Below are 12,525 nucleotides of genomic sequence, written 5' to 3'. Positions count from 1 at the left end.
TTAAGACTTAAAATACTAGGCTTGGCTGGTAGAAATACAAAATGTTAGAGCTATTTTGCAAAGTTGGGTAGCTTCTTAAAAACTTAAAAACTTAACTTTTAACTTAACTTAAAAACTTAACTATTTATTAGCCATAAGACCCAACAGAGAGCAGTGTGCTAAGTATTTAGCCCCATATAAAGAAAATACATGTTCACCCAAAACTCTAGTCAAATGTTCATATCAACTTTATTTCATAATAGCTCCAATCTGAAATCAGACCAGTTGTCCATCAATCAGTGACAAGATAAACAATTTTTGGAATATTCATAAAATGGAATACTACCCAGCAATGAAAATAATGAACTGTTGTTACATCCAACAATATGGATAAATCTCAAAAGTATTACACTCAGTGAATAATGCCTAGACACAAAAGACTTCATACTGTATAATTCCATTTATATGAAATTCTAGAAAAAGAAAAACTGTAGTGTTAGAAAGCAGATCAGTGATTACCATGGTTCGAAGGTGGGGATAGGGAATTGGCTACAAACAGGCACAAGGGAATTGCCTATTTCATGATTAGATGGTGTTTCCAGGACTGTCGTTTGTCAAAATTCATTATATAACTTACAGACATCTGTACATGTACAGAATGACACATGTATAAGGTTAGGCATTGCAAAAATGCAAATTGGAACTACATTTCGTAGATGGCTGTCGTATATACCTGATAATGTACGTATTTTTAAGTCCTAGGTTCCTTTAAAGGAAAGTTGAATTCTTATCCAATTCTTGTGAAGAAGTGCCTATAAAGTGGTATTTAAATTCAACCTTTATAAATGTATACAGGTGAGGGGAAGTTCAGGATCCACATAGCACACTGGGACCCCCGAATCTGCTTGGACTCTTCAGAATGGGCTGGTGATCATAACCACTCTGACCTCATTATTTGGGCTTCAGGCTTTTCATTAGCAGCCCAAGGAAGAGAATGACAGAGAGGAGGAAATAAAAAGTGGAAAAAAAAAAAAAGAGTATATAGTGACACATACTTCATCATTACTAAGCTAGTCTGTCCGAAAAAGATATAAAAATTGAAAGAAAATCCCTTTGCAAGAACTATTGCCATTGATTATTCTGGATACTAGATGAAAGCAAAGCCTCCCAAGGTAGAAGAAAGAGATTTCTAGATCACTAGGGCCCTGACAGTCACTCTATAATTATGGCAGGTAACTTGTCATGACTGTTCACAGACTTGTCATGGAGATCTTGGGAATGTCACTCTTCAATTAATTAAATGCCCTGCATAGTTCACAGCTCTGGTGAGAAGCACTGATGTTTCAGATGCTAATATTCTAGTGATGGGAGGAAGCTCCGTCTTCCCAAAGTACTAGACAGAGGCATATATAATCGAGGCGGCTAATATTTGAAAGTGTATCTGTCATATGAGCAAATAATGCAATAGGACTAAGTACACAAGTCTTCAAACAGTGCATAAACGACAGTGTTGACAGCCGTTTTAACTATACTAAAATCTTTTCATCAGATTCACTCCTACATGCACAGAAAATAGGATGACAGATTCAGAGGTGGCTAAAAAAGGAAAGATGGATATATAATACCATTCATCTTTTGAGTCCTTTTTCTTCCACAACTCTGATTCAATACATAGATGTCTTTTATTTAGTTTCTTACTTAGAACAACTCCAAGCTTACTTGTTGCTGCTACAGCTTAAATTCCAACAGCTGAAACATCTAGAGTGAGGGCATGCTCTGGAGTAAGAAGACAAAGTATGACATTTCACCCTGGTCATTTATCATCTCGGTGGCCTTGAGCAAACAGCTGAACCTCTCTGAACCTCAATTTTCTCTTCTGAAAAATTTTAAGTCCTATCTCACAGCCTTTTGAGAAACTTAATTTAAAAGATGTAAGTGAGACATCTCCACCTAAATCACTGTTTCTCAAACTCCAACATACATAGGAACCACCTGGAGATCTTGTTAATGTGCAAGTTCCCCGATTGAGAAGGTCTTCAGTGGGTCCTGCAAGTCTGAAGCTCCCAGGTGATATTAGAATCTGAACCAGACCCTTCCCTCTCCACCTGGAGAATTTTATTTCCTCCTGCTGCCCCAGACAAACCTGTCTTCCCTCACTGGGGAGGGAGATGGGTGCTGCTGCTGAGAAGGGGACAGGTTGGATTACTGCTGATGTCATCTGGGAGCTGGTTAGAAATGTACAATCTCATGCCCCACCCAAAACATTTTAACAGAATCTCCAGGTAATTTGAATGAACACTAATGTTTGAGCAACATTGACCCAGAATCAGACCTGGCACGTTGAAGATTTGGGATCTAAATGTACTGTTAGGTTTTGGATTATCACAGAAGTGTGCAGGATATAATAGATTTAACACATTTTTTCATATTCAAAATTTGATTTTTGAATTACATTCAGAGTCAGATTTTGCCAACACGTTGCTTTAAGCTAAAGAGTGTCCTCACCCCAGCCAGATCAGGCCTCTGCTCTCTGACAGCTAGACAGTTAGTAGCTGTTTTCAGTAGGAATCTGCATTGTCAAAGCCCTTGTCATAGTTTTCCCCACCAAATCTCAATTTAAGTATTTTGTATAGAAAGTACACTTATTAACTGGAATTTAAATTGTTTTGCTGTGTCTATTTACTGGAGACTATTCCTAAGAGCAGCATCATATAAACCCAGTTAACACATCAAATTAGTGTATTTCAAGTCAAAGCAAAGATGATTGATGTCTCCATTAGCCTATACTGTTTATTGTGGGTACATGAGTAAATGAATACTTAAGGAGTTTCTTGGGTTATTGAGGGGGAAGGGACTCCAAGTTAGGAAACTACTTGAGAAGCCTACTTAATGGTGATAGCCAGTTTTGAGGGATAGGAGCTCAGCTTGGAAGGCAGTGAGGAATATGTGAAAATATTCTTGAGATTTCAGCTAGTATTCCATAAAACCTGAGAAGTCCATTGATTTTTTTTTTAATGAATTACTGCTTTTAATAATGGATTAACTTTTTTATCCTTTATTGTCTTGAGTTATTTTTGCTGTCTGAAATTTATACTCATTTCTAATTCATCCTTTACAGTGCATAGTGAAGATACAAGAATCAAATAGAAACCATGGTATTTTCTTTCATCTGTGTAAGAGAATTATCTTCTTCCTCATAGGACTTTTCATCATTTAAAATGTCCTGCCTAATGCTTTGTTGTTTCTTGCAGAGCAGGTTTGGTAGTAACAGATTCTCTCAGTTTTTGTTTATCTAGCAATGTCTTTATTTCCCCTCCATTTTGAAGCATAGGTTTGTTGGACATAGAATTCTTGCTTGACAGTCTTTTAGTATTTTGAATATCTTATCGCATTACCTTCTGGCAATGAGAAATCAGCTGTTAATCTTACTAAGGATCCCTTGTACATGAGTTGTTTCTCTGTTCCTTTCAAGAGTCCTTCTATGTTTTTGGTTTAAGACAGCTGGACTACAGTGGGTCTAGGTTTCTTCCTCATAGGACTTTTCATCATTTAAAATGTCCTGCCTAATGCTTTGTTGTTGACATCTATCTAGCATGGAATTTGGTGATCCTTTTGGATATACAGATCATGTTTTTCATCAAACTGGGACATTTTCATATTTCTTTAAATATTCTTTCTCTTATGGGACTCTCCTTCTGGAACTACCATTAGGCATATGCTGGCATACTTTATGGTGTTCCACAGGTCTGTGAGGCTGTTTATTTTTCTTCCTTAATTTTCCTTTATGTTTTTTGGACTGGATAACGTCAGTTGACCTATTTTCAGGTATAACATTCTTTCTTCCGCCTGCTCGTATCTGCTGTTGTTTCCCTCTACTGATTTTTTTTTCATTTCAGTTTTTATACTTTTCAACTCCAGCATATCTATTTGATTCATTTTTTATACTTTCTGTCTCTTTATTGATAATAAATAAATTGGTGAAACATTATTCTCATTTCCATCTCATCTCTTTAGACATCTTTCGTCTGGTCCTTTAGACATGGTTTCCTTTAGTTATTAGAACACATTTAAAACAGCTGATTTAAAGTCTTTGTCTAGTGAGTACACTGTCTGGGCATCCTCAGAATTTTTTTATTTTTCCCCTGAGTATGGGCTATAAAGTCTTTACTCTTTACATGTCTCAAAATTTTCATTGAAAAGACATTTTTAATAATATAATAATGTGAGAACTTTGGATATCAGGTACTCCCCTTCCTTAGGTTTGTTGTTGTTTGCCTAGCGATTTTTCTGGACTAATTCTGTAAAGTGTATATTCTTTGCCATATGTGGCCACTGATGTCTATGCTTGGTTTGCTTGGCTGTCAACTGATTATTGGCAAAGATTTCCTTAAATTGCCTAGACCAATAGTCCCCACCCCCTTTTATTAACCATAGGGCAAAAATGTATGCAAACCTTGACAGTCAGGTAGTTCATAATTCTGCAGTAGCCTTCAGTTTCTGCTCATGCAGAGCCTCAAGATTAGCCAGAGGGCAGAGACTAGGGACTTTCAATTCTTTCCTGAGCATACAAACAGCTGTAGACATGCACATAACCCTAAAGATGCATGTAGTCTTCTAAACTCCCAGGAATAGAGCCAAGCTTTTCAACCCCCACCCCCCACCCCATGGAAGTCACATTCCTCAGATTCCTTTTAAACTTGTGGTTAGCCTGTTGTCTGTCCCAACTGTCTTCCACTGCTTCAGGCAGCCATGATGTTAAAAGAAAGAGCCCTCATTATTTTTGACAAATGCCCCTGAGAAAAATGCTCTTCACGCTGGTCAGATTCCTGGTCAGATCAAATAAAGACATGCATTGTGAGGGGGGGGTCTTCAAGGGAACCACAAACAGGTCAAGCAGTGACAGTACTCTGGGAATGGAGTTTGGAATTCCAACTCTGTTTTGTCCATTGCAGTGGCTGCCAATCTGCTGGTTCCCACTGTGACTGTGGGATACTAGCTTTCAAAGCTCCTGCAAAGCTGGGACGAAGAGGATGGGGACAAAGTTAAAACCCCACAGAACTTGCTGTTTCTTACTGAGCCACCATTTTTCTTGAGTAAAAATTCTCCAGACTGTAACAAGCCTTTAATTAATTTCCAGGTCCCTATAAATGTTGATTCAGGATACTTTTGTTAGTTGCTTTTACAGAAAAGAGGATTTTGGAGATCCTTATTACACCATTCTGGCTGATGTCACTTAAAATGCCTTGAAACTTTTGAATAGTGAACAAAAGTCGCATGGAACTTATCTTGCTACCTTAGAAAGACAGAACCCATATTCACCAGAGATCATATAGGGTTCCACTAAGAAATGCCACTAAAATATCTTGGTGGTTTGAGGCAACTGTCAGATGAGAGATCACATTGACCTCCTCCTAAGGAAGATTTCTCATAAATAAATCTCAAACTTGCAGGAAATGGTGTCTAATGATTAAAAGCCTATTCTCTGGAACTAGCTAGCTCTGATTTGAAGTCCTAATTCTGCTGCTTAATAGCTTTGTGACCTTCATCAAGTTACTTAACATTTACAATACAATGATAATAACCACCTATTCGGAGATTTGTCTTAAAACCCAACTAACAAAAATAAAGTGCTTGGTGTGGTTTGTGGCAAACGTAAATGCTCAAGAACTTTTGGTTTCTATTGCTATTATCATCATTAAGAATATAGCTTAGCACTACTGATAATAATGCTGATTATGGTTGTGGTTCTTTAAGAGTCACTTTCGAAGTGGGAAATAAAACTATTTCACTCGTATTACTGTGTTTCCTATGTGATTCTAGGCACTGTGGTGGTCCAGCAGTTGATGTCTGTGATGATTGGCAAGCACGACCGCCTTTTCCCCAAAGAGGCAGAACCACAAAGCAAACCCCAAGATGGAGTGAGTAACAATAACAATGAAATTCAGAAGAAAGCCACCATGGGTCAGCTACAGAACAAGGAGAACAATAATACCAAGGACAGTCCTGGTAGGCGGTGCTCTTGGGACAAGTCTGAGTCTCCTCAGAGAAGCGGCATGGATAACGGGTCCCCCACAGCTGTACCGGGTAGTAAAACCAACAGCCCGAGGAACAGCGTTCACAAGCTGGATGTGTCTAGGAGCCCCCCTCTCATGGTCAAAAAGAATCCTGCCTTCAATAAGGGCAGTGGGATAGTCACCAACGGATCCTTCAGCAGCAGTAATGTGGAAGGTCTGGAGAAAACCCAGACCACTCCCAATGGGAGCTTACAGGCCAGAAGGACCTCTTCCCTGAAGGGGTCTGGTACCAAAATGGGCACCCACAGTGTCCAGAACGGTACCGTGCGAATGGGCATTTTGAACCCCGACACACTTGGGAACCCCATGAATGGTCGCAGTATGAGCTGGCTGCCCAATGGCTATGTGACCCTGAGGGATAACAAGCAGAAAGAGCAAGCGGGAGAGTCGGGCCAGCACAACAGGCTCTCCACCTATGACAATGTACATCAGCAGTTCTCCATGATGAACCTGGATGACAAGCAGAGCGTCGACAGTGCCACCTGGTCCACCTCCTCCTGCGAAATCTCCCTCCCTGAGAATTCCAACTCCTGTCGCTCCTCCACCACCACCTGCCCAGAGCAAGACTTTTACGGGGCTAATTTTGAGGACCCTGTTTTGGATGGGCCCCCGCAGGACGACCTCTCCCACCCTGGAGACTATGAAAACAAGAGTGACCGGAGGAGTGTGGGAGGTCGAAGTAGTCGTGCCACCAGCAGCAGTGACAATAGTGAGACATTCGTGGGCAACACCACCAGCAACCACAGCGCACTGCACAGTTTAGTGTCCAGCCTGAAGCAGGAGATGACCAAACAGAAGATAGAGTATGAGTCCAGGATAAAGAGGTGAGGAAAATCTGGAGCGCCTAGCTGCCAGAAAGGCTGCAACCACCTCCTCCCACAGGGATGGGTTGACCTGGGAGGTTAAACAAGCTGGTTCCAGAGCCAGAGACCCGAGTTCAAGTCCAGGCTTCCCCACTTGTAAGCTGTGGGATTTGGGGAGACTTCTCTGTGAGCTTTCAGGTTCTTACTGTGAAAAACTGGAAATATGAGTAATTTTTTACCTTAAAAGCGTATGAGAAATCACCAAGCATTGTCCCTGGCACAGAATAGTGTCTCCATCATTCTATCGTCTGTTATTAAATGTGTAGGTTTGTGTTAAGGGCTGGAAAGAGAGCCCGGGATCAATGGGAAGTAAGGAGCCTGTTTTCACTGATAGGCAGAGGGTGAGATGAGGATAAAGATAAGGTGTCGAAGGAAACATCTCTCTTTTTTATTATTTTAATCGTTGGATGTTGAGAGAGGGTCCGCTGCCCGCCGGGCTCCGTGCCAGGCCTCGAGGAGTCAGCGGTGAATAAAATAGACAAAAACTCAGCCCTCATGGAACCCGCTTCCATTCCACCGCAGAGACAGATCAAGAAGTAAAGTAGATCAGATGCTAAGTGGAAGACTAACACGGCAGAGGGGTCTGAAGCTTTGGTGAGGTGTAAGGTCACGTGCAGAGCCTTCCAGGTAGTCAAAGAGGAAGCCGTGCGGATCCCGGGAGAGAAGAGCAAGTGGAAATAACAGGAGATGGGCTGGGCTGGGGGCTCAGAGGGGGAACAGGGCCCAGCGGCGAAGAACCTTGGGGATTATTTTCAGTCTGGTTTTTGTTCTGAGATTAGGATCCATGGATGTTTTTGAGAAGAGCAATGACGTAAAGTGTGTTCATATGCACAAGGGAAATTGTAGGCTAAATGAGGAGCAAAAGCTATGATTTCTAAGGAAGTGATGATGCGAACTCCTAATTTATATCAGTTTGCATCTCCTCACAAGACGGCCAAGGTAGGAGTGTGCCTAGCAACTTCTCCAGGAAAGCAGCCGCAGCAGGATAAGGGGTGTTTGCCAAGGGTCCTTTGTTCACAGCGCCCCCGACTGTCATGTGTTCTGTGGACTTGAGAGGTGGGAATGGAGAATGGAGCCCGGGGCTCACAAACAGCACCTTGGGCCCGAAACCAGAATGTCCTCCCTGACATGTTCACCATGGTTATGGATATTCTAAAACCGATGGTCTTCATGAACTTCCCTCAGCTTAGTGTAGGTGAAGAGGGCATTTCACTCTCAAGTAGAAGGCTCAAGGCTTAGTTCAGCATGAAGCCGCCCTCTGTGGTCTCCACCCCCGTTTCAGACTATGCAACTTGGTGGCCCTCCTCCTTCATGGGTGTTCCAGGGTCCTCCTAGGAGTGGGCCTCAGTCTTTGTCCTGCTTCAGAAGCTCCATGTCACCAGATGCCACACGCTGCTGCTTTATACATAAAGTTGGCTTCCGTGCATTTTAATATGTCTCCCATCCATTAATCAATTATCAGGCCAAAAGTTACAGATTTCCAAGAACTTTGGCAAAGTAAATATAAACTGAATTACCACTTACACATTAAGTTGAAAAATGACTTTCTTAGTAGTTTTTGTAAACCTTGCTGAACAGAAACTTGGTTTGAATTTTTCTATATAATGCCAAGTGACAGGAGGTTTACGGAAGAAGAAAAATGCTGTCAGCTAATAAGGTGACTCTCATTTCTGAGTGTCGTTTTTGGAATCACTGGCTACCAGAGCTCTGAATTTCTGCCAGTACGTGACAATAACTTAGCGCTTAGCACTGGGAAGCAATAGACAGCACTTTAAACTTGTATTAATAGAGGGAAAAAAGCTATTCTGAATGGTTGCCGATATACACATTCATTTGTGAGAACACTGGTGGCCTGTTTGTGTTCTGTGATCTATGGTGCACTTCAGAGACTTTGAGAAAATAATGGAACTTCCCAGTAGAATGTCATCTCAGTGAGCCCTCTTCCTGTAGCATTCTTACCCCCCTGACAGCCGGAGGGAAAGGCCCATAGCAGAGTGGGGCAGACGAGCTGCCATGGGCCCACGGCACAGAAATGGAAGAGTTAACCGTTCTAATTAATTTGTGATCGTTCCTATTTGCAGTCATACATTTCTCTTTCAATTTCTTTTAAACTCCATCCCATAAATACTGAAGTTAGACAAATTCATAGATATATGATATAGAGGATTGTAGATAGATAGATAGATAATACTTTATTTTGTTTAGTTATCACTGATATGTGTTGTTTAGCTTTTAAACATATTTGTTTGATGTTCTTTTACCCCCCAAATTAGTTCCTAACCTTACTGTATTGTGGTAGGAGAAATTTGTTTATATTATCAATTATTTGGCCTGGTAAAAACTATTCTGTTTTTACTGGTTTGGGATTCCATATATGACTAATAGATCAAGTCTGTTGGTCAAGTTGTTCCAACCTTTTACATTTCTTCTAATTTCTATCAGATCTGTAATTTCTGAGAAAGGAAAATCTCATATTATTATAGATTTATCAATTTCTCCTTATGATTTTATTATATTTTATATTGAATAATGTGAGGCTAGACTACTTGGTGAATAAAAGTTCAGGATTGTTCATATCTCTCTGTGAATTGGTCCTTTTATCATTAAGTCATGGTCATCTTTAATTGTAATAATGCTTTTTGCTGAAAATCTATTTCTTCTGATACTAATATTGCTATGCCACTTTTATTTTGATTAGTAACTTCCTGGCAGAAAAGACTTGAGCTATCCAGCCATGACATTCTCACTATCGTTATTTTTCCTTTGCCCAAAAGCAAATACGATGTTCTCTTTTCTCTTCCAACTTTATCAGATTTTCTCTTTTCTTTTAGTAAAGCCAGCTTCACCTGAAATGACTGCAGGAAGCCCTGTGGTTGGGGTTTCCTCCCACATCTGCCATTCTGTGCTCCCTGATAATCAGTCTGCGGCTTCTCTGTGCTCACATTCATTTATTCACAATCAAATGTCAACTAAGTGCTTCCAAGTGAGGTCTTGGGGTCTTCTTGTTGAAATGATAGTAAATCATCCCAGCAGATAGAATCAACGAATGAACGAATAAGTAAAAATACATCTTTGAAATCATTAGACCTTACTTTATTGATTTGAAAGGGTCCATTACCATTTCCTAAGCCTTGTAGAGATAGAGTTCAGAAAATATCTGCATCCCCATCACATTTCAAGTGAATGACATCACTTTATCCTTTGTTCCTTCCCTCACCTTCTCTAGCTTAGAGCAGCGAAACTTGACTTTGGAAACAGAGATGATGAGCCTCCACGATGAACTGGATCAAGAACGGAAGAAGTTCACAATGATAGAAATCAAAATGCGAAACGCCGAGCGAGCAAAAGAAGATGCCGAGAAAAGAAATGACATGCTTCAGAAAGAAATGGAGCAGTTTTTCTCCACGTTTGGGGAGCTGACAGTGGAACCCAGGAGAACCGAGAGAGGAAACACAATATGGATCCAGTGAGCCTGCTTCCTCCCGCTGTCTCCGATGGACGTGGCGGGGGGCTCTGGGATGCTGGTGGGAACATTCTGTGGGATCGGGTGGCTGGTCCCCTGCTGTACAGTGCTCTAACTGGTGAAGGAATATCATTTACAGACATTACCCATCCATATCTGCAATGTGTACCAAAGTTATATCATGCCCCATAATGCTACTGGTCAAGTGTTACAACTGGATATGTGTATAGAGAGTAGTTTTAAAAAGTAAACTAAAAATGGGAAGCATATCTCAAGAATTATTTTATTGCAAGTCTTGTATTTAAAATGTTAAATCAATATGTTGTTGCAATTTAGCTTGCTTTCAAGCTTCACCCTTGCACTTAACATAAGCTATTTTTGGCATTGTGTTATCATCAGCTTATTTTATAGATCAATATTTTTATTTCCCCTCTTGCTGAGGAAATGAAGATGAGCAGATATATAAATATATATAAATATATATCAGATGAGTTATTAAAGTCAAAAGAATATTTCGTGGCTGTGCTGTTTGTGCCAGTAGACCCCGCCATGACCAAAAGAGAAATGTAAATAGTTTTATAAAATACAGTAGAATCACCAGGAGCCTTTGGTTTGCTCTTTAAATTCCTCTCCTGACACTGCTCAGTTTTCTTAGGGAGGTGTCTTGACACAGAGAATTTTGGATTTTGTGGGAAAAAAATAAAAGGCCCCATCTCAAGGCTTATTGTCTGCGTCTCCCTGGTCAGTCCCACAGATGAATGTCTCCTGTGCGGAATGCACTTTAGAGGGAGCAGATGGTAAAAGCATTTAATGAGTCACACCATGAACTACTCTGACCTTCCGGACTGAGTCTCGGTAACGGCTACATGGTTTCCAGAACAGTTCTTCACGCCATTTGGAGGTTGGGAAACAATGCTCGCAACTCGTTGCCACAGGAACCCCTCCTATCCACTCAGACCTTGCCTCCACCCCCCAGCAAACACATTGCAGTGCAGGCAGTGAGATGGTGTGACCGTGACCCTCTCAGTTGAACGGCTAGCATGCGATCCGTACAGGGACGTTTCTGTCACTCAGGCCTACTGTTCTTTTGTCACCCGGGATTCTGTCTGCAGGACTGCTGGGAAAGGCAGGGGATGGAGTGGATAGCCCAGGAGGAGAAGGAGACGAGTTAGGAAGAAGCCAACCATTTTGCTTCTAATTTTTACAATTTTGTTCTTCCCAGTTGAAAACATACTTGTTCACAACAATTTTAAGATGTGAATGTTTTGAGGTCCAATTTTGACAAGTGTATGCACATGAGTAATGGTGACTGTCTGTAGGAGCCCAAGGCTCTCTGGAGGTAGAGTTTGGAAAGAACAACTCTTCACGCTCCAGTAAGGCAATGACTTTGGGAAACCAGGCAAGGAACTATTTCTCACACTAGATCGAAAAGTCACAAAAGGCATAACTGGAAATAAAGACTGCTTGAGTTTATAGAACTGTGTTCTTAGAAGGTTCTATGTCTGTGTGTGCTTATTTATTTTCAAATGGAAGCTAAGTCTTTAGAGCATCCAACCTCATCACCAATTACTTTCGTGTATATCCTTCCACCAAGCAAACTTCTGTGGTCCCTGGGTTTTAACCACTTTCTATAATACTGCTGCCTCTTCACCTTTAGTTTCCTGTTCTTCCACTTTTGGATTCTTTAACCAGATACTTCCACCTGGATATCACATAGAAAAGTTAAACTCAAAATGTACCCTGTTGATCTCAATGGGGCTCTCTTATATACATTTTCATCTCTTCCCAGGCCCTGTCCTAGCGAATGAAAACCGTGGACTCCTCCAGGGAGCTGAAGGATGCAATAGTAAAAATCAGAGGCCGTGCAGTTACCCAGCCTACCTTCAGATTCTCCACAAATTGCTCTGACTGAGACTTCTAAACCTCACTTTTTGCAGTGTAGACTGGGAATAACAACAATACTCCTCTCACGGACTTGTTACGTGGTTTTGGTGAGGGAGATGGTGTGCAAGCTGAGCATAGCACCTACTGGACAGAGAGGATGCCCTAAGCGTTCTTCCTCATTTTTCTCTCCACTCTTCTCCACTCTTGAATTCACTCACCAAGTACCATCCAGTCCACTCAGCCTTGCCTTTTGGGTCTACTC

General features: G+C 41.1%; 1 protein-coding gene across 10 annotated transcripts in view; it reads left to right on the top strand.

Moving 5' to 3' along the window:
* Positions 1–11,871, top strand: part of ARHGAP24 (Rho GTPase activating protein 24) — a 508,913-nt gene extending 497,042 nt beyond the window's left edge. For all 10 annotated transcript variants that reach the window (XM_045079402.1, XM_045079401.1, XM_045079403.1 and 7 more), the window contains 2 exons: positions 5,800–6,877; positions 10,143–11,871. In XM_045079402.1, the coding sequence (XP_044935337.1) occupies positions 5,800–6,877; positions 10,143–10,386 (1,322 nt within the window). In that variant the 3' untranslated portion in view covers positions 10,387–11,871. The remainder of the gene's footprint in view (positions 1–5,799; positions 6,878–10,142) is intronic.
* Positions 11,872–12,525: the final 654 nt, after the last annotated feature.

This window comes from Mustela putorius, unplaced genomic scaffold, assembly GCF_011764305.1.
Source record: "Mustela putorius furo isolate JIRA1106 unplaced genomic scaffold, ASM1176430v1.1 tig00000382_pilon_pilon_pilon, whole genome shotgun sequence".
Lineage (NCBI taxonomy): Eukaryota > Metazoa > Chordata > Mammalia > Carnivora > Mustelidae > Mustela > Mustela putorius.
Note: the sequence above shows the minus strand (reverse complement) of the source record. Positions and strands in the feature narration are given on the sequence as shown.